At 37.9% G+C, this 23,403-nt stretch overlaps 1 protein-coding gene across 4 annotated transcripts in view; it reads left to right on the top strand.

Moving 5' to 3' along the window:
• The window catches only part of LOC107373568 (calcium-dependent secretion activator 1), a 603,181-nt gene that overhangs the window by 146,814 nt on the left and 432,964 nt on the right, over positions 1–23,403 (top strand). For all 4 annotated transcript variants that reach the window (XR_011520070.1, XM_070549106.1, XM_070549105.1 and 1 more), the window contains exons 12-13: positions 14,119–14,255; positions 20,976–21,163. Coding sequence is in view for 3 of the 4 variants with exons in the window: in XM_070549106.1 (XP_070405207.1) it covers positions 14,119–14,255; positions 20,976–21,163 (325 nt within the window). In the remaining variant the exon portion in view is untranslated. The remainder of the gene's footprint in view (positions 1–14,118; positions 14,256–20,975; positions 21,164–23,403) is intronic.

Raw genomic sequence — 23,403 nt, 5'->3', positions numbered from 1 at the left:
TCTATCTTCCTACATCTAGTTTATGAAGACACCAACATACATCTATCTTCCTACATCTAGTTTATGAAGACACCAACATACATCTATCTTCCTACATCTAGTTTATGAAGACACCAACATACATCTATCTTCCTACATCTAGTTTATGAAGACACCTACATACATATGTTTACCTACATCTAGTTTATGAAGACACCAACATACATCTATCTTCCTACATATAGTTTATGAAGACACCAACATACATCTATCTTCCTACATCTAGTTTATGAAGACACCAACATACATCTATCTTCCTACATCTAGTTTATGAAGACACCAACATACATCTATCTTCCTACATCTAGTTTATGAAGACACCAACATACATCTATCTTCCTACATCTAGTTTATGAAGACACCAACATACATCTATCTTCCTACATCTAGTCTATGAAGACACCTACATACATCTATCTTCCTACATCTAGTTTATGAAGACACCTACATACATCTGTTTTCCTACATCTAGTTTATGAAGACACCAACATACATCTATCTTCCTAAATCTAGTTTATGAAGACACCAACATACATCTTTCTTCCTACATCTAGTTTATGAAGACACCTACATACATCTATCTTCCTACATCTAGTTTATGAAGACACCTACATACATATGTTTTCCTACATCTAGTTTATGAAGACACCAACATACATCTATCTTCCTACATCTAGTTTATGAAGACACCAACATACATCTATCTTCCTACATCTAGGTTATGAAGACACCTACATACATCTGTCTTCCTACATCTAGTTTATGAAGACACCAACATACATCTATCTTCCTACATCTAGTTTATGAAGACACCTACATACATATGTTTTCCTACATCTAGTTTATGAAGACACCAACATACATCTATCTTCCTACATCTAGTTTATGAAGACACCAATATACATCTATCTTCCTACATCAACTCTGTGAAGACACCACCAAATAGCTGTTGTCCTTCATCTAGTTTATGAAGACACAAACATACATCTATCTTCCTACATCTAGTTTATGAAGACACCAATATACATCTATCTTCCTACATCAACTCTTTGAAGACACCATCAAATAGCTGTTATCCTTCATCTAGTTTATGAAGACACAAACATACATCTATCTTCCTACATCTAGTTTATGAAGACACCAACATACATCTGTCTTCCTACATCTAGTTTATGCAGACACCAACATACATCTATCTTCCTACATCTAGTTTATGAAGACACCAACATACATATGTTTTCCTACATCTAGTTTATGAAGACACCTACATACATATGTTTTCCTACATCTAGTTAATGAAGACACCAACATACATCTATCTTCCTACATCTAGTTTATGAAGACACCAACATACATCTATCTTCCTACATCTAGTTTATGAAGACACCAACATACATCTATCTTCCTACATCTAGTTTATGAAGACACCAACATACATCTATCTTCCTACATCTAGTCTATGAAGACACCAACATACATCTGTCTTCCTACATCTAGTTTATGAAGACACCTACATACATCTATCTTCCTACATCTAGTTTATGAAGACACCAACATACATCTATCTTCCTACATCTAGTTTATGAAGACACCAACATACATCTATCTTCCTACATCTAGTTTATGAAGACACCAACATACATCTATCTTCCTACATCTAGTTTATGCAGACACCAACATACATCTATCTTCCTACATCTAGTTTATGAAGACACCAACATACATATGTTTTCCTACATCTAGTTTATGAAGACACCTACATACATATGTTTTCCTACATCTAGTTAATGAAGACACCAACATACATCTATCTTCCTACATCTAGTTTATGAAGACACCAACATACATCTATCTTCCTACATCTAGTTTATGAAGACACCAACATACATCTATCTTCCTACATCTAGTTTATGAAGACACCAACATACATCTATCTTCCTACATCTAGTCTATGAAGACACCAACATACATCTGTCTTCCTACATCTAGTTTATGAAGACACCTACATACATCTATCTTCCTACATCTAGTTTATGAAGACACCAACATACATCTATCTTCCTACATCTAGTTTATGAAGACACCTACATACATATGTTTTCCTACATCTAGTTTATGAAGACACCAACATACATCTATCTTCCTACATCTAGTTTATGAAGACACCAACATACATCTATCTTCCTACATCAACTCAGTGAATACACCACCAAATAGCTGTTGTCCTTCATCTAGTTTATGAAGACACCAACATACATCTGTCTTCCTACATCTAGTTTATGAAGACACCAACATATATCTATCTTCCTACATCTAGTTTATGAAGACACCAACATACATCTATCTTCCTACATCTAGTCTAAGAAGACACCAACCTACATCTATCTTCCTACATCTAGTTTATGAAGACACCAACATACATCTGTCTTCCTACATCTAGTTTATGAAGACACCAACCTACATCTATCTTCCTACATCTAGTTTATGAAGACACCTACATACATATGTTTTCCTACATCTAGTCTAAGAAGACACCAACCTACATCTATCTTCCTACATCAACTCTGTGAAGACACCACCAAATAGCTGTTGTCCTTCATGTAGTTTATGAAGACACCAATATACATCTATCTTCCTATATCTAGTTTATGAAGATACCAACATACATCTATCTTCCTACATCTAGTTTATGAAGACACAAACATACATCTATCTTCCTACATCTAGTTTATGAAGACACCAACATACATCTGTCTTCCTACATCTAGTTTATGAAGACACCAACCTACATCTATCTTCCTACATCTAGTTTATGAAGACACCTACATACATATGTTTTCCTACATCTAGTCTAAGAAGACACCAACCTACATCTATCTTCCTACATCTAGTTTATGAAGACACCAACATACATCTGTTTTCCTACATCTAGTTTATGAAGACACCAACCTACATCTATCTTCCTACATCTAGTTTATGAAGACACCAACATACATCTATCTTCCTACATCTAGTTTATGAAGACACCAACCTACATCTATCTTCCTACATCTAGTTTATGAAGACACCAACATACATCTGTTTTCCTACATCTAGTTTATGAAGACACCAATATACATCTATCTTCCTATATCTAGTTTATGAAGACACCAACATACATCTATCTTCCTACATCTAGTTTATGAAGACACCAACATACATCTGTCTTCCTACATCTAGTTTATGAAGACACCAACCTACATCTATCTTCCTACATCAACTCTGTGAAGACACCACCAAATAGCTGTTTTCCTACATCTAGTTTATGAAGACACCAACATACATCTATCTTCCTACATCTAGTTTATGAAGACACCAACATACATCTATCTTCCTACATCTAGTTTATGAAGACACCTACATACATCTATCTTCCTACATCTAGTTTATGAAGACACCAACATACATCTTTCTTCCTACATCTAGTTTATGAAGACACCTACATACATCTGTTTTCCTACATCTAGTTTATGAAGACACCAACATACATCTATCTTCCTACATCTAGTTTATGAAGACACCAACATACATCTGTCTTCCTACATCTAGTCTATGAAGACACCTACATACATCTGTTTTCCTACATCTAGTTTATGAAGACACCAACATACATCTATCTTCCTAAATCTAGTTTATGAAGACACCTACATACATCTATCTTCCTACATCTAGTTTATGAAGACACCAACATACATCTGTCTTCCTAAATCTAGTTTATGAAGACACCAACATACATCTATCTTCCTACATCTAGTTTATGAAGACACCTACATACATATGTTTTCCTACATCTAGTTTATGAAGACACCAACATACATCTATCTTCCTACATCTAGTCTAAGAAGACACCAACCTACATCTATCTTCCTACATCAACTCTGTGAAGACACCACCAAATAGCTGTTGTCCTTCATCTAGTTTATGAAGACACAAACATACATCTATCTTCCTACATCTAGTTTATGAAGACACCAACATACATCTATCTTCCTACATCTAGTTTATGAAGACACCAATATACATCTATCTTCCTACATCAACTCTGTGAAGACACCACCAAATAGCTGTTGTCCTTCATCTAGTTTATGAAGACACCAATATACATCTATCTTCCTACATCTAGTTTATGAAGACACCAACATACATCTATCTTCCTACATCTAGTTTATGAAGACACCTACATACATATGTTTTCCTACATCTAGTTTATGAAGACACCAACATACATCTATCTTCCTACATCTAGTTTATGAAGACACCAACATACATCTATCTTCCTACATCTAGTTTATGAAGACACCTACATACATATGTTTTCCTACATCTAGTTTATGAAGACACCAACATACATCTATCTTCCTACATCTAGTTTATGAAGACACCAACATACATCTATCTTCCTACATCTAGTTTATGAAGACACCTACATACATATGTTTTCCTACATCTAGTTTATGAAGACACCAACATACATCTATCTTCCTACATCTAGTTTATGAAGACACCTACATACATATGTTTTCCTACATCTAGTTTATGAAGACACCAACATACATCTATCTTCCTACATCTAGTTTATGAAGACACCTACATACATATGTTTTCCTACATCTAGTTTATGAAGACACCAACATACATCTATCTTCCTACATCTAGTTTATGAAGACACCAACATACATCTATCTTCCTACATCAACTCTGTGAAGACACCACCAAATAGCTGTTGTCCTTCATCTAGTTTATGAAGACACCAATATACATCTATCTTCCTACATCTAGTTTATGAAGACACCAATATACATCTATCTTCCTACATCTAGTTTATGAAGACACCAACATACATCTATCTTCCTACATCTAGTTTATGAAGACACCAACATACATCTGTCTTCCTACATCTAGTTTATGAAGACACCTACATACATCCATCTTCCTACATCTAGTTTATGAAGACACCAACATACATCTATCTTCCTACATCTAGTTTATGAAGACACCAACATACATCTATCTTCCTACATCTAGTTTATGAAGACACCAACATACATCTATCTTCCTACATCTAGTTTATGAAGACACCAACATACATCTATCTTCCTACATCTAGTTTATGAAGACACCAACATACATCTATCTTCCTACATCTAGTTTATGAAGACACCTACATACATATGTTTACCTACATCTAGTTTATGAAGACACCAACATACATCTATCTTCCTACATATAGTTTATGAAGACACCAACATACATCTATCTTCCTACATCTAGTTTATGAAGACACCAACATACATCTATCTTCCTACATCTAGTTTATGAAGACACCAACATACATCTATCTTCCTACATCTAGTTTATGAAGACACCAACATACATCTATCTTCCTACATCTAGTTTATGAAGACACCAACATACATCTATCTTCCTACATCTAGTCTATGAAGACACCAACATACATCTGTCTTCCTACATCTAGTTTATGAAGACACCAACATACATCTATCTTCCTACATCTAGTTTATGAAGACACCAACATACATCTATCTTCCTACATCTAGTTTATGAAGACACCAACATACATCTATCTTCCTACATCTAGTTTATGAAGACACCAACATACATCTATCTTCCTACATCTAGTTTATGAAGACACCAACATACATCTATCTTCCTACATCTAGTTTATGAAGACACCAACATACATCTATCTTCCTACATCTAGTCTATGAAGACACCAACATACATCTGTCTTCCTACATCTAGTTTATGAAGACACCTACATACATCTATCTTCCTACATCTAGTTTATGAAGACACCAACATACATCTATCTTCCTACATCTAGTTTATGAAGACACCTACATACATATGTTTTCCTACATCTAGTTTATGAAGACACAAACATACATCTATCTTCCTATTTCTAGTCTAAGAAGACACCAACCTACATCTATCTTCCTACATCAACTCAGTGAAGACACCACCAAATAGCTGTTGTCCTTCATCTAGTTTATGAAGACACAAACATACAGCTGTTTTCCTACATCTAGTTTAAGAAGACACCAACATACATCTATCTTCCTACATCTAGTTTATGAAGACACCTACATACATCTGTCTTCCTACATCTAGTTTATGAAGACACCAACATATATCTATCTTCCTACATCTAGTTTATGAAGACACCAACATACATCTATCTTCCTACATCTAGTCTAAGAAGACACCAACCTACATCTATCTTCCTACATCTAGTTTATAAAGACACCAACATACATCTGTCTTCCTACATCTAGTTTATGAAGACACCAACCTACATCTATCTTCCTACATCTAGTTTATGAAGACACCTACATACATATGTTTTCCTACATCTAGTCTAAGAAGACACCAACATACATCTGTCTTCCTACATCTAGTTTATGAAGACACCAACCTACATCTATCTTCCTACATCTAGTTTATGAAGACACCTACATACATATGTTTTCCTACATCTAGTCTAAGAAGACACCAACCTACATCTATCTTCCTACATCAACTCTGTGAAGACACCACCAAATAGCTGTTGTCCTTCATCTAGTTTATGAAGACACCAATATACATCTATCTTCCTATATCTAGTTTATGAAGACACCAACATACATCTATCTTCCTACATCTAGTTTATGAAGACACCAACATACATCTATCTTCCTACATCTAGTTTATGAAGACACCAACATACATCTGTCTTCCTACATCTAGTTTATGAAGACACCAACCTACATCTATCTTCCTACATCTAGTTTATGAAGACACCTACATACATATGTTTTCCTACATCTAGTCTAAGAAGACACCAACCTACATCTATCTTCCTACATCTAGTTTATGAAGACACCAACATACATCTGTCTTCCTACATCTAGTTTATGAAGACACCAACATACATCTGTCTTCCTACATCTAGTTTATGAAGACACCAACATACATCTATCTTCCTACATCTAGTTTATGAAGACACCTACATACATCTGTCTTCCTACATCTAGTTTATGAAGACACCAACATACATCTATCTTCCTACATCAACTCTGTGAAGACACCACCAAATAGCTGTTTTCCTACATCTAGTTTATGAAGACACCAACATACATCTATCTTCCTACATCTAGTTTATGAAGACACCAACATACATCTATCTTCCTACATCTAGTTTATGAAGACACCTACATACATCTGTCTTCCTACATCTAGTTTATGAAGACACCAACATACATCTATCTTCCTACATCTAGTTTATGAAGACACCAACATACATCTGTCTTCCTACATCTAGTCTATGAAGACACCAACATACATATGTTTTCCTACATCTAGTTTATGAAGACACCAACATACATCTGTCTTCCTACATCTAGTTTATGAAGACACCTACATGCATATGTTTTCCTACATCTAGTCTATGAAGACACCAACATACATCTATCTTCCTACATCTAGTTTATGAAGACACCTACATACATCTATCTTCCTACATCTAGTTTATTAAGACACCAATATACATCTATCTTCCTACATCTAGTTTATGAAGACAACAACATACAGCTGTTTTCCTGCATCTAGTCTGAGAAGATACAAACATGCATCTGTCTTCTTACATCAACTCTGTGAAGACACCACCAAATAGCTGTTGTCCTTCATCTAGTTTATTAAGACACCAATATACATCTATCTTCCTACATCTAGTTTATGAAGACACCAACATACATCTATCTTCCTACATCTAGAAGACACCAACATACATCTGTCTTCCTACATCTAGTTTATGAAGACACAAACATACAGCTGTTTTCCTGCATCTAGTCTAAGAAGACACAAACATGCATCTGTCTTCCTACATCAACTCTGTGAAGAAACCAACAAACAGCTGTTGTCCTTCATCTAGTTTATGAAGACACCAACATACATCTGTCTTCCTACATCTAGTTTATGAAGACACCAACATACATCTGTTTTCCTACATCTAGTTTATGAAGACACCTACATGCATATGTTTTCCTACATCTAGTCTATGAAGACACCAACATACATCTATCTTCCTACATCTAGTTTATGAAGACACCAACATACATCTATCTTCCTACATCTAGTTTATGAAGACACCAACCTACATCTATCTTCCTACATCCAGTTTATGAAGACACCTACAAACATCTATCTTCCTACATCTAGTTTATGAAGACACCAACATACAGCTGTTTTCCTGCATCTAGTCTGAGAAGATACAAACATGCATCTGTCTTCTTACATCAACTCTGTGAAGACACCACCAAATAGCTGTTGTCCTTCATCTAGTTTATTAAGACACCAATATACATCTATCTTCCTACATCTAGTTTATGAAGACACCAACCTACATCTGTCTTCCTACATCTAGTTTATGAAGACACAAACATACAGCTGTTTTCCTGCATCTAGTCTGAGAAGACACAAACATGCATCTGTCTTCCTACATCAACTCTGTGAAGAAACCAACAAACAGCTGTTGTCCTTCATCTAGTCTATGAAGACAATTCAATTTTTTCAATTCAATAATTTTTTTCACTCAAAGTTTAAATATACAAACTTCAAATTAGAATATAAGCAAGTGAATTTCAAGTGAAATAGGGGGAGGAAGAAGAAAAAATCTTATATGACCTACCCCCTTTAACTAAGACGCCGTGTGTAATCTCTAGTGAATCTGAAATTTCATCATCTAACTGTTACAAATAGATTTCTATTGGTCAAATAACTACTTAACCGGTCATGGGCGAGTCCACGTATCCCATAATCCCTCAGCTTGGAGAGTAAAATACTATGATCTATTGTGTCGAATGCCTTTTTTAAATCAATAAACAAACCCACTGTATATTGTTTTTTTCTATTGCTGATGAAAGTTCTTCATTTAATTCCAATAAAGCCAGGGATGTAGATTTATGTGATCGAAACCCATACTGACTCTCACTCAGGAGGGTTTCCTTCTCAATAAAGTTATCTAGTTTCTGAACAAACCATTTCTCAAGCACTTTAGAAAACTGGGAAAGCACTGAGATTGGTCTATAATTATCAAACTTATGTCTATCACCATTTTTAAATATTGGAATTACTTTTGCAGTTTTCATTTTTTCTGGAAATGTACCACTCTGAACAGACAAATTACAGATATAAGTGAATGGTTTAACAACATAATCAATAGTTTTCTTTACAATCATCATGTCAATCCCGTCACAGTCTGTGGATGTTTTATTTTTACTTTTCCTAACTATCGTCAAAACTTCATTTTCGCTTACATTCCCTAAAAACATAGACTGTAAAATTTTGCTCCCTCCTTGTATTTTTCCAGTTTCATTAGTTTGTGTTTCCAGAGATTTGGCCAAACTTGGTCCTTTGTTTACAAAAAATGAATTAAGTTCATTTACCACCTCAGCTTTATCCCTCAAGATCTTGTCTCCGTTAGTAAAGAAATCTGGATAACGGGCATGCTGACACCTGGATCTCATGACACTATTCAGAATTCTCCATGTTCTTTTCATGTCACCTATGCTTTCTTTCAGCCTTAAATTATACTGATCTTTTTTTGCTTGTCTTATTAACGATGTCAATTTATTTTTGTATATCTTGTACTTCATTTCTGTGGCTTTTGTTCGGTATCTGACAAAATCTCTGTATGATTTGTTTTTCCTTTTACAAGATTTTAGTAGTCCCTTAGTTAACCACGGTTCTACATTCATAATTCTCTTTTTTCTACAGTCAACTACAGGGCAGTTCTTATCATATAAAGATTTAAATGTTTTTAAGAACGTATCATATGCCATGTTCACATCCTTCACATAAACCCCACTCCAGTTCTCCTTCAACAAGTCATTGCAAAATGCTGTTATAGCATCCTCTGTCCTTATTCTAACATGTTTTATCTGATCTAACTCCTTAGGTTTTTTGAATACATTTTTATGTACTATAAAAATTGGTAGATGATCACTTATATCACTAATTAGGGGACCACTGTTAGCTGTCTTCTCAATTTCATTTGTATAAATATTGTCTATTAATGTAGCACAGGTACTGGTGATTCTAGTAGGCTGAGTGATCACAGGATATAAACTCCTGCTGGACATCACATCCATAAAGCCTCTAGTCATTTTGTTTCTCTGGTTAAGTAAATCAATATTGAAATCTCCACATATTAACCAGGATTTGTTGTCATTTAATCCATCTATGAGAGTTTCGCATCTTTCTTTAAAACATTGTCAATTGGAGCCAGGTGTTCTATATATACAGGCTACTATAATGTTTCTAGTTTTTTCCATTTCTATTTCAACAGCTACACATTCCATCACATCTTCCACAGCTACTGCCATGGACTCCAGTATTTTACACTTCAAGGCACTTTTGACGTACAGTGCAACCCCTCCACCTTTTTTCTTTCCTCTGTTTGTATAAAACAAATGGTACCCTACCATATCAAAATCTGTACCCTTTTCTTCATTTAACCATGTCTCAGATAAAGCAATCACTTCAAATTGGTGCTTAAATGTTTTCATATATGCATTAATTTGGTCAAAACAAACGTAAAGACTTCTACAATTAAAGTGGATAAGTGAGAAATGACCTAAATCTACAGAACTATTAAACTGATCATTTGTGTAATATTTACAGTTATCATTAATTGTATTTAACAGGTCAATATTGTTTTCATAGTCAAGTGTGTTATATTCAGTAACTTCAAATCTTTTCAGAGTTTTCACAGCAGAATTTGCCATCAACTATTTTTCACAAAAGTACCTCAACTCTTGTGACTTTTCAGAAGAGTGTTGACTCCTTTAATCAATTCATGACCAGGCCTTGTTCTCCGTTGAACATGAACTGACTCCCATCCTGCGCTCCTCAGCGTTGATTCCAGATCGGGAACCTCTTCTGGAATATTCATGTTTACTCCAAACTCACGTAGTCCAATAGCAGCAGCATGGGGGTCACTATACACCTTCACTTTCCCATCTTCACAAAAGAGTTTCAGTCTCGCTGGTAGCCCGCTCCTTGAACACAGCGTTTGTAAAGTCCTCATCGAAATAAATCCTTTGGTCTTTCACTTGAACATTCCTTTCTCTCCAAGCAGCCTCCAATACTTTCTGTTTCATGGCGTATGACTGGAATCGAACCATGATTGCTTTGGGGCGCTCCCTTTGTCCCATCTTTGGCCCAACACGATGTGCACTCTCAATATTCAAATCATCAGTCACGTCCAGTAATTCACGGGCCAGTGTGTTCACAAACTCAATGATGTTATTTTCTTCACAACCCTCAGGTACAGAGTGGATTCTTATATATTTTTTGCGAGCTTGGCTCTCGAGTGCCTCACATTTCATTTCTAGTTGTTTTTGCATCTGAACCACTTGTATTAACACATTGGAGGTTTTCATTGCATAGTCTTCACTCTCAACAATTCTCTGTTCAGCTTCCTCCATTCTTTTTTTGATGCTCGTGAACTCTGCTCGTAGCTCATTCAATTCTGTTTTTAATGCTCCAAAGCTGGCTGATGTTTCAGTTCGAAATTCTCTCAGTTCTTTGAGTATTTCAGCCATACCTGAAGATTTTGTTGGTGTCATGTCCTCAGCTGATTCCAGTTGATTGTTCTCCATTTGTTTGTGAGCACCTTCTTCCATTTGTTTGGAGGATTGCTTTTGCCTTGGTTTTGGCATATTCCACAGCTCCAGTCATAAATTTATCAACTTGCAGTTAAAGGTCTTGATTTCAGAGGATTTCCACACAAATTTTCACCATTCCAAGCACTTTTAAAAAGAATCTTCTTAAATTGTTTGGAGAGCCTCTCACAGGCACACCTGTCAAGACACAAACATGCATCTATCTTCCTACATCAACTCTATGAAGACACCAACAAATAGCTGTTGTCCTTCATCTAGTTTATGAAGACACCAACATACATCTGTTTTCCTACATAAAGTCTATGAAGACACAAACATACGGCTTTTATCATATTTATATATATTAATGTTAAAATCCCCCACTACAATGACCTTATCAGTATTTAGCACCAAATCAGATAAAAAATCAGAGATCTGATCCAAAAACTCAGAGTAAGGGCCTGGTGGATGATACAAAACTACAAACAAGAGTGGTTTTACAGTTTTGCAATCTGGATTAGGAAAACTAAGAATAAGATGTTCAAACGAACTGTAACTATTAATCTGTAAGGGACTGATTAATAAGTTTGAATGAAAAATGGTTGCTACTCCTCCTCCTCGCCCTGTACTTCGAGCAATATGATGATTTAAATAATTTAAAGGAGTCGACTCGTTTAAGCTAACATAGTCCTCTTGCTGCAGCCAGGATTCTGTGAGAGAGAGCAAAGAGATCTGATTATCACAAATCAAGTCATTAACTAACAAAGTCTTAGAAAAAATAGACCAAATGTTCAATAACCCACATTTAATTTTTCTAGTTTTCTGCTCAGTTGAATTTGTTCTAATATTTATGAGATTTCCATGGTTTGCTTTATTAAGCCTGATATTTAATCTGTGTGATTTTGGCCGTGGGCAGGACACTGTCTCTATGGGGTAGTGGGTGGGTAACAGTACAGAAGCTGCAGAGGGGTGGGTTAAACTACGACTCTGCTTCCTGGTCTGGACCCTGGGTTGTCATGAAGGACTAATAAAACTGGCCATGTTCCTAGAAAGAAGAGCTGCCCCATCCAAAGAGGGATGGATGCCAACTCTCCGCATCAGACCAGGTTTTCCCCAAAAAGTTTTCCAATTATCAATGTAGCCCACGTTGTTTTCAGGACACCACCTAGACAACCAGCGGTTGAAGGACAGCATGCGGCTAAACATGTCGTCACTGGTCCGATCAGGCCGGGGGCCAGAGAAAATTACGGAGTCCGACATTGTTTTGGCAAACTTACACACCGAAGCAACGTTAATTTTAGTGACCTCTGATTGGCGTAACCGGGTGTCGTTACCGCCAGCGTGAATAACAATCTTACTGTATTTATGTTTATCCTTAGCCAGCAGTTTCAGGTAAGATTTAATTCACCTGCTCTGGCCCCAGGTAAACATTTAACTATGGTTCCTGGAGTCTCTAATGCCACGTTTCTGACTATGGAGCTGCCAATGATCAGAGTCAGCTTGTCAGTGGGTGCGTCACTGCGTGGGTTTGTGGTGCCCCACGGGCTGGGTTCTATGCTTCCTACGTACCGTCACCCAGCCGGCCTGAGGTCCCGGCTGCTCGGGTTCTGCTGGGGGACCACTACGGGGTGATTCTGATCTAGTTAGCCCCGCGCTAGCTATATAGCTACGGTTATCTATGGGCTTTTCAACAGCGCGGAGCCGGGCCTCCAATTCCGACACCCTGGCCTCCAAAGCTACAAAAATGCTACATTCATTACACGTACCATTATCACTAAAGGAGGCAGAGGAGAAACTAAACATCTGACACAGAGAGCAAGAGATAGGAGACGGAGAAGCAGAGACAGAAGTAGCCATAGCCGTGCTGAGGCTAAGCTAACTGGACGAGCAAACTGTTCAACACCAAATAAACTGCGTGCGAACTCAAATGGTTCCCTAAAAGCTAGGTGGAACAACAGAAAATGTGTGTTTTAGCGTGCTTATGTGCTACAATAACTCACAGATATCCTGTTACAGAGAAATTAAATCAGTTTTAGTGAGCCATAAACACCCAACAGCTACACATAGTGCAACACTGAAAACAGCAAATGATGCAAGACGCCTTACCGCAGGAAGTAGCATGCATGGATGTTTCGGGTCAGTGGTCATTGCTGGTCCATGTTCAAAAATGACATCAACTTTAAAAAGTTGATTACAGCAAATGGATTATCTAATCAATGTTCAGAGATTATAACTTAGCATCAAATAGTGTTGAGTGATGTTTTTGCGCTACATGAAGAATGCTGAGCCCATATAATGAGTCTCTCACTCCAGTTTTCTGTTTCAATCCGTATCTTTGCTATATTCTCAGTGTTTGTGCTTCATCTACATTGTGCAGATGCTGATCGAGCCCAAAAGCATGGAATGGATGAGTTTATTTCAGCCAACCCGTGTAACTTTGACCATGCCTCCCTGTTTGAACTGGTGCAGCGCCTCACTCTGGATCACAGACTTAATGACTCCTACTCCTGTCTGGTAAGGAAGACATTCAATTCATCTGCAGCTGTTTACTCTGAAAACACAAGTCTTTCTGTATTGAACACTTTTTTGGTTGGTTGGGATTTATCGGTGCTGAAACTTGTTTTAGACCTGTATACAAATATGGTGGAGGGTGGGCTACTTTTCAACCCGAGAATGGTTAGGGTTAGGGTTTTCTACGTTAACTCCAAACGAGTTAACGTAGAAAAACTTTTCTTTTCCCTTTGATAAAGTGTTGATATTGGTGACTTTAAGATGGGAAGCTTTCAGCTAAGGTAATGATCAGACTTGAAATCAAATCCAGGCGGAATAGGATTTAGTCATTCACTCAATATTTACACAAAACATTTGAATAAAATGAGAATATGGTGCAAAAGTTCATTTATGCCACTAATTCAACATAAAAGGTTAAACTAATATGTGAGATGGACTCATTACGTGCAAAGCCAGACATTTGAAGCCTTTAGTTGTTAACCTTGACAGTTGTAATTTCACTTTCAACCAGTAGGACGGAGAAGGAAGAAAACTGTTTAGTTTTAGAGGACCTGGAGTCAAACAGACATTTTCCTTGTTGTTGAATAAATATAGTTTGGCTGGTCAAACGTAGCATGCCAAAAGTCAAAGCCGTGTGACCTACTTTTATGTAAATTAGAAAGAGAAAACTCCTGTTGTGAGAAAGACTTCCTTAACGCATCATAAGGAAGAGCCCTTCCTTCTCAAACCTCCAGCATCTGTCCTTCTGGGGAACCAACCAACCAGAAAGCAGCTCATTAGCATATTCATGTCCTGGCCAAGTGGAGGTGTGAACAGCTCTTTTCACAGCATGGCTGATTTAGGGGTGTAGGGTGGCCTGTATCAGGGCTCCTGCGACAGATGAAAGCCAAAAGACCATTTCTTCTGCTTCTCAGAGATTCAAAGCAGTGCTCATAAGCTGCATTCTACGTCCTTCTGTAAGCAACTTCAAACTTCAAAAAGACTTTGAGAAGTGCTGTAACTGTGCTGGTACACACCGCTACGCAGTACTGGTACTTCTAATGTTTACCTCTCAACATACTATATGTATATATATGAGTTTATTTCAGCCAACCCGTGTAACTTTGACCATGCCTCCCTGATATATATATATATATATGTATATATATATATATATATATATATATATATATATATATATATATATATATATATATATATATATATATATATATATATACACTATCTATCTAGAAGATAGATAGATAGATAGATAGATAGATAGATAGATAGATAGATAGATAGATAGATAGATAGATAGATAGATAGATAGATAGATAGATAGATAGATAGATAGATAGATAGATAGATGATGGATGGATGGATGGATGGATGGATGATTGATAGATAGATAGATAGATAGATAGATAGATAGATAGATAGATAGATAGATAGATAGATAGATAGATAGATAGATAGATAGATAGATAGATAGATAGATAGATAGATAGATAGATATCAATGCATATTATTAGCTACTGATCCAGGAAGAGAGAATTAGAAGATATTTGAATATCTTTTTTGCTGTATACCAGACTGTTGTGTCACATACACACCAAAAGGTTGAGGGATTTGCATTGTATGGTGGTAGATGGTGACTAAACCAACCTCACATTAATAATGACAGCTTTAGTAAGCGTGCCATGAAAGACGGAAGATATTCTAAAATTAAAACAAGAATTTTACCTTGCAAAAAAATGTTCACTGCAAATCCGTGTGTACTTGGAGGGCTGCCACTCCTTCCAGTTGATAGCTGCTAGCCATAGCAGCCTTTTATCTTCATCGGCAGGAATACGGTAAATTGCTACATTAGATTTATAACCTTGCCTGTTAGGGCAACCCACCGCACGGCAAGATATGACAATTTTTTTGCAAAAAGCGTGCAAATCAAAATAAAATGCTCTCCCACAGTTCGTTTTCTGCTGACCACACTGTTTATGCAGTCCACGTCTGCCATCCGTCATGGCACACGTCAAAGAGCTCTACGTCACATGCAAGGGATCAATAGGTTTACACATTTAGTGTTAGTTTTAACAAACAGAACCAAATAAAACTAGATAGATTGCATTTCTTGCAGAAATGCTGTTTGAATGCTGGATAGCTTAAACTGTCAGCTGAATCAGCTTAATAGCTGAACTGAAGCTAAAAGTAAGCAAAACTGTCAAAATGAGCTGAATGTGTTGAAAGATGTAGAAGCAAAAATCACTAACAAGCAAATAAAGCACAAAAAGTAAGTGAAGAATGGAGAAAAATAATCCTAAATAGCAAAAAACTGACATATGTGAACATTGTATAAAAATCTGGACAGCTAAAATGTTTAAACACCTGTTATTTCGGTAGGACTAGTTTAACAGTTTAAATTTTACATTTAGCTGAACTGTGAAATTAGCATCATATGCTGAATTCAGAAACTGATTGCTGAAGTTGTTGAATAGCTGAAGTGAAGCTGAAACTAAGCTAAACTGGCAAATGAGCTGAATGTTGTGAAAGATTTAGAAGCAAAAATCACCAATAAGTGTAATAAAGCTCAGAATATAAGTGAAGAATCGACAAAAAAATGCTAAACAGCAGAAAATGTTTAATCTTTGAACATTGATTAAAAACTCGAAATTTGAAATGTTAAACAGCTGGCATTTGAATGAGAATAGTTTATAGGTACATTTTTACAATTGGCTGAACTGTGAATTTAGAAACATTTACTGATATCTGAAACTGATAGATTAACATATGTTCAGACTTAGTATGGAATTGATGAATGGTTAGATGAATGAAATGATAAATGGACTGTTGGATGGATGTTAGATGGTTTATTGGATGGATGGATGGATGGATGGATGGATAGATGGATGGATGGATCGATGGATGGATGGATCGATGGATGGATGGATCGATGGATGGATTCCTTAGGCCAAGCTGATCGATTTGATGTCTCACACGTGTGGGTGTGTAAGTCCACTTAGCCAGAAGATGATTGACCTCTCTCAACCAATCAGGGAGCTTGGAGGGAGCGGGGCACTTTCCCGCTTTCTGATGGTCAATCATATTTAACTTGATTCTAGTTTTAAGTACAGATAGTTCAAAAAGATCAAAAACAGGAGTCTGTTATTGGCTCAATATTCAGCTTTTTATATTCATTCCTATGAGACTTGGTTAAAGTGATTTGTAGTTCCTTGTGTTGCCATGGTAACAGATGACAGGAGTCTGCTTTAATAAAGCAATGCACATGACTCAAACTTTGAATAACATTTCTATGTATGTTGACACAATTGTGTGTAAAATGTTGTTAAATGTTGTTGCTAAGCACGTTGCCATGGTAAGGCAGAATACAATATCAAGTTAATACAAGACTCCTGGGACCAAGCAGGTTGAATTGATGTATCATATGTGTGGGTGCATATTTCCTTTTAGGCAGAAGACGATTGAAATCTCTCAGCCAATGAGAGAGCAGCGAAGGAGGAGGGGGCGGTTCCTGCCTTCTGACTATTGTTAAAATGTCAGCTATGCTGCTAGTTTTAAGTGTATAGAGCTCAGAAAGATAGCAGCAGTATGTTATAGACTCAATATTAGGCTTTTCACATTCATTTCAATAAGACTTGTTTGGGGATATACTTATGCACTTGTGTTACCATGGTAACAGTTAACACATTTAAAATTGAATACAAGATTCCTGAGACCAAGCTGGTCAATATGATGTGTCATATGCGTGGGTGCTGGATCCTGCTTGGACAGAAAATGGTTGAACACTCTCAACCAATCAGAGAGCAGCATTGTTTTCCCGCCTTTTCCCCTGGCTGTTGGAGGCCTGCAGCTGTACTCCTGTTAATGAGAGAAGCCTTTAAATCTGTCCTTCAGAAGTGAAATTGGACCTGTCAAACTTCTCATCACCATTCGAAAAGTACTGCACCGAATTAAAAAATTCAAGAAGTGTGAGCGGCAGAAGGCTTTGATGGTCATCTGTGTGAATTTTTATGTGCCTACCATGAATTGTCTAGAACAGGGGTGTCAAACTCATTTTAGCTCAGGGGCCACATTGAAGGAAATCTAGTCTCAAGTGGGCTGGACCGGTAAATTAAAAACAACTTCAGATTCTTTTCTTTGTTTTAATACAATCAATATACAACAAGGCTGGAGCCTGAGGACAGTGTATCCAAAATAGTACATGTACAACACCTGAAGTGTACTTGAAAATTTGAAAAAAAAAAAAATAATAATAATAATAAATATATATAAATAATAATAAATAAAACATTCCTTAGTGATTCAAAGAGCTTACATATCACATGGCTAGATCAGTTTCATGCAGCACTTAAAGTATATTTGACTAATTTTACTTAACATCTTTTAGCTTTCACCAGCACATCAAGATCAGAAGTCACATCCTGAGTGGCAGCCAACTTCAGGATGTGATTCAAGTTCTTGTGTGAGCCTTGAGCCCAGCTTTGTTTTATTTATACTCATTACAGAGAAAACTTTCTCACAAAGATGTTTATTTTCACTCTACATTGTAAAGTATGAAAATAAAGTTTACACAACTATGTTGCGGGCCGGATTTTACCCGTTTGCGGGACGGATACGGGCCGTATATTTGACACCCCTGGTCTAGAAGCTATGACAAGAACATTTTAGCTGTCTGAAGCTGATCAGAGGAGAAAATCTCTGTCCCTTTAACATGGGTTTCAATGGGACAGAATCAGGGTCTCTCCTCCTTCTGAGGCTTGTAGAGAAAGAACCGTAACACTTACCCCCAAATTCCACTACCTCCGCTCCGGTACGAACTCCGGTGCAAAATCGGTCCCGTTGTAGTCAATCAGAGCAATTCCACTACTGCGGCCGTGCTCCGGCAGTGCGGCGCAGTGCGCCACCCTCTGTTCCGGCGTCCGGCAAAAATAGAATCGATCCTATTTTTGCCGGACGCCGGAGCACCTCCGCAGTCAATGGACAGGAATCACAACCGCCCAACAGGAAAAGGAGCAAGCACAACTTCCGTTTTTCACAATAAATCGATAAACAAAAGGCGTTTTTGTTTCATATACACAGGTTTAACAACCTTTAACAACTATCAATGGCGGCTGAACTTTAAATGCACAAAAGTAAGCCATGAATACAGTTTCCACTATCAAAATAGTCACACTTTGTCTATCCAAACACTGCTGAGCTCTCAACACAAATGATGGGCAGATTAAACAGTTCATTTCGATGCTTCTCCCACACAACGGGTGTTTGGATGTAACTTCCGCGTTTTTTGCTCGGACTGTATCGCAAGATCTCGAAAATCCCGCGCATGCTTGTTTGCCCACCTCAGGTCTCCGCACCGGAGCGGAACCGTTGTAGAGCGGGTACCGGTAAAAATTGAGTTCGGAAGCGAGCAGCTGCGGAAGGCGGGGGCGGACCGGAGCGGAGGTAGTGGAATTTGGGGGTTACAGATAAAATGAAACCCATTCTGAAAAGCTGACAAAAATTCCTACTTTTTGAGATATAATTTGATTCGATTCTCCAAACGGTCTGGGTGTTGGAAAGAGTTGTTTCCAGAAAATGTGAAGGTCAAAAGTTTGAGTGCGGAATTTTCAGTTTAGAGTGGTGAGAGACATTTTTTTTATTTAAATATTCTCAAACAAATGAACCGTATGACCACAATGTTTGGAGTACATTAATGATTTATAGCTCAAAACGAAGAGATATCCGTTTGCTGCAAGCCAGCGTGTGTCTCATTTCAATCGGACTTACGGTTTTCTCAGGTCAATGCCAGAAAAGGAGCAAAGGAGGGTCATTGCTCCTATGTCTGCCCATTATAATTTTTGAGATTTTTTCTGAAGATCTCAAGCCGTACCTCAACTTCTACCTGTGATTTTAGAAAAACTGTAAGAGATATGTAAAAGGTTTTTTAACCAGTAATAGCTGCATGTCTTGTGAGTTTGTTGAAACTTGAATGAAGTCTCAAGGTTAAAGTTAACCTATAAGAGTAAGAGTTCAAAAAAGTGATAGGATTTAGCTGAAAATTGAGCAATCCCATTCATTTCAATGGGACCAAAAATCGCAGAAAAAGCTGAATATCTCAAAAAGTATAAAATATTTTGATACCAAAAGTCATTGCCGGCATAAGCTGAACGAGCTGAACGTTTTGATACCAAAATTGTGTAAATAGTTGAAGAATTATGGAAGTAGTTAAATGCCAAAAAACATACGGAAGCAGAATAATAATAAACTAATATCTAACCAACTGCCATCGGCATAAAGAGAAACAGGATCACTATGGTTTGAATGCTTTGCAGCATTCAAACAATAAAAGTTGTGCTGTTTGTTTAGAAGGTATTTTGTTTGAAGGTAAAAGCACCTCTGGGTTCATTAAAAGGGCAGAAGACATTATGGATATCTGCATTAAGCAGCCTGCTATTAGGCCTTCTGCTGTGATTTACAACGTCCTTACTCAAATTCTTTTATTTTCGTTTTGCATCCTTGATGGTTTACTGAAGCATAGTGAGGAATCATCACCACCTGTTTGTACTTACAAATATACATTTCTTCTTCTTTATGATGAGGGTGAATGTGGATTCATAGAATGTCTGATTAGAGTTTTATTTGCTGCTTCACATTTCCTGATTGTGCTGAGCTGATTCTGTGAGGCCAGTACCCAGGTTGTTGTTGATTTCTTCACATCACACTGCAGTGTTTGTGTGTTTTCTGCAGGGCTGGTTCAGCCCTGGTCAGGTATTCGTCATGGACGAATACTGTGCTCGCTACGGTGTTAGGGGCTGCCATCGGCATCTATGTTACCTGGGTGATCTGCTAGAGAGGGCGGAGAATGGTGCCATGATTGACCCAACTTTACTCCACTACAGCTATGCCTTCTGTGGCTCTCATGTCCATGGAAACAGGTAATTTTCAAACTTCCTGTATGTATTTCTTTGAGTAGTTGTACAAAATGATACTAAAATAATAGTAAAAGTGGAATGGAATAAACACGCAAATGCCAGCCACTTCTACTTAAGATCGAGCTGCAAATGATCAAGGTCAGGAGTGGAGCTGTTGTTGTAGGAGGACCCAAAATGCAGGGATAGCTGGGTGGCAGCCAGGTAGGTTTTAATATTCCAAAAGGTTTCATTTAAAGGCTGTGGAGCAGGAGTGGGAGGGGGATGGGGAGCGGGAGAGAGAGAGGAGGAGCAGGAGAGGGAGGGGGAGGGGGAGGGGGAAGGGGAGCAGGAGGGGGAGCTAGAGGTGGAGCAGGAGCGGGAGGGGGATGGGGAATTCGAGTGGGAGGGGTAGTGGGAGCAGGAGCAGGAGTAGAACTGAACTGGGTTTAAATAGACTGAGGCAGTGATGAGGAAACATGGCCTGGCCTGCCAGACTCGCCCTCTGTTATGCACAAAGAAAGAGTCTGGTAACTCACAGGCAGAGAGGCACATGAGGGGCGGGACTAGCCAACTCAAAAATAACCAATCAAAAAAAAAAAAAGGCGGAAATGTCGACTGTACCACGCGACACTGTAGTTTTTTTAGCTGTAGGGAAAAATGGCTTCTACTTGTTGTGGTTTAAAGACATGTCCAAGTCATTTAGAACAGAGGAAAGAGCCACAGTGAACTCTGCTACAGACGCCATGTTTATAAGAAACTGAGAGTCGGGGTGTGTGACGTGCTGATTGGCTCGGTTATAAATGTCAGGGGGCGGGGTTATTTGAATAGGAGAGTTCCACAACAGGTGTGATGATTACTGAGTTGTTATTGGCCCACAGGTGTGACTAGTTACCTGAGAAATGGGAGGAAATACAGAAACACAAGAGAACTGAATCAGATAAAATAATAAGACACTGGAACTACATGCTGCAAGAATACAGATGACTACACATAGAACTGGACTAACGGAACAGAACAGAAATAAAATAGGAAACATAACTACAACTAGATTAGAGAGCTGGGACAATAACTCAACCATGAACAGGAAATGACTGAAGAACATACACAAACCAAATAAGAAATCTATGAAAAGGGAAAGAAATGATGTAGGACTGGGACAGAAGAGTGGCTAAAGTAACTGGGGACGAAAAGGAAAGCTGAATAAATAAATCTAAGGGGACAGGAACACAGGGGTCAAGGGTGAAGGACACATAAAATAACTCCTGGGAAGGGAAGAGGAAATCAGATTCACTAGGGGGCATGAAGAACTAATGTCACTTCTGGGGAGACAAGTGAGTGGGCAAATGGAGCTTAGGATGCCATGGACAAGACCCAGGACATGACATCCACACAGCAACAAATCTCACTAAAATCAGGGCTTTCTCCAAGGCTTCCAAAAGAAGTTAAGACAGGTACATCACAGCATGTGAATTCCTCGGCTATGAGAGGAGGCCACTAATTATAAGGAGCAGTATTCTCAAACAGAGCTAATGTCAAGACAAGATGAAGAAAATCCGCCAGTAAGGCACAGTGAAGAAAAGAAATGCAAAGATAATACAAGAACTCAACTCTACCTGAGGTCCTAAACCAACCCAGAGACCCACAGGTCTCTCTGGATTGCTAATTTGTGGTGGAAGAGTCCAATCCTTCAAAAATGATCAACTTGGAGTTCCCATCCTACCTTATGATGCTTGGGTTTCTACCTTGTTAGCCCGTGAAGCTCACAACAAGGCCCATGATGGAGTGGCAGGGACCCTGTTAAGGATGAGGAAAAAGGCATGGGTTGTGAGAGGAAGAAGACTTGTCCAAAAGATTGTTGATGCATGCATAATCTGCAGAAAGGCAAATGCAAGAGCCTGTTAAGTTACGGGAGATTTGCCAACAGAAAGGAGTGAACCAGCGACACCCTTTGGGTTCACCTCCATTGACCTCTTTGGCCCTTACCAAGTAAAAGATGACATCAAGAAAAGAGTGTCCATGAAGGTTTGGGTTGTTGTATTCTGCTGCATGGCTAGTCGTGCCATTCATGGTGACGTTGCAAACAGTCTGTCATCTGAAAGTTTCCTCATGACCTATCAGTGATTCACTGCAATTCGAGGGCACCCAAAGAAAATCTGGTCCAATCCTGGAACAAAATTGATCGGGGCAAGACCTCTTCAGAAAGAACTTGACCAGTTCCTGGACAGCATGAATAAAATGGATCTGGAGGAATATGCAGTCAAGCA

Source organism: Nothobranchius furzeri, chromosome 3 (assembly GCF_043380555.1).
Source record: "Nothobranchius furzeri strain GRZ-AD chromosome 3, NfurGRZ-RIMD1, whole genome shotgun sequence".
In the NCBI taxonomy this organism is placed as follows: domain Eukaryota; kingdom Metazoa; phylum Chordata; class Actinopteri; order Cyprinodontiformes; family Nothobranchiidae; genus Nothobranchius; species Nothobranchius furzeri.
This window is presented reverse-complemented; position numbering and strand designations above follow the sequence as displayed.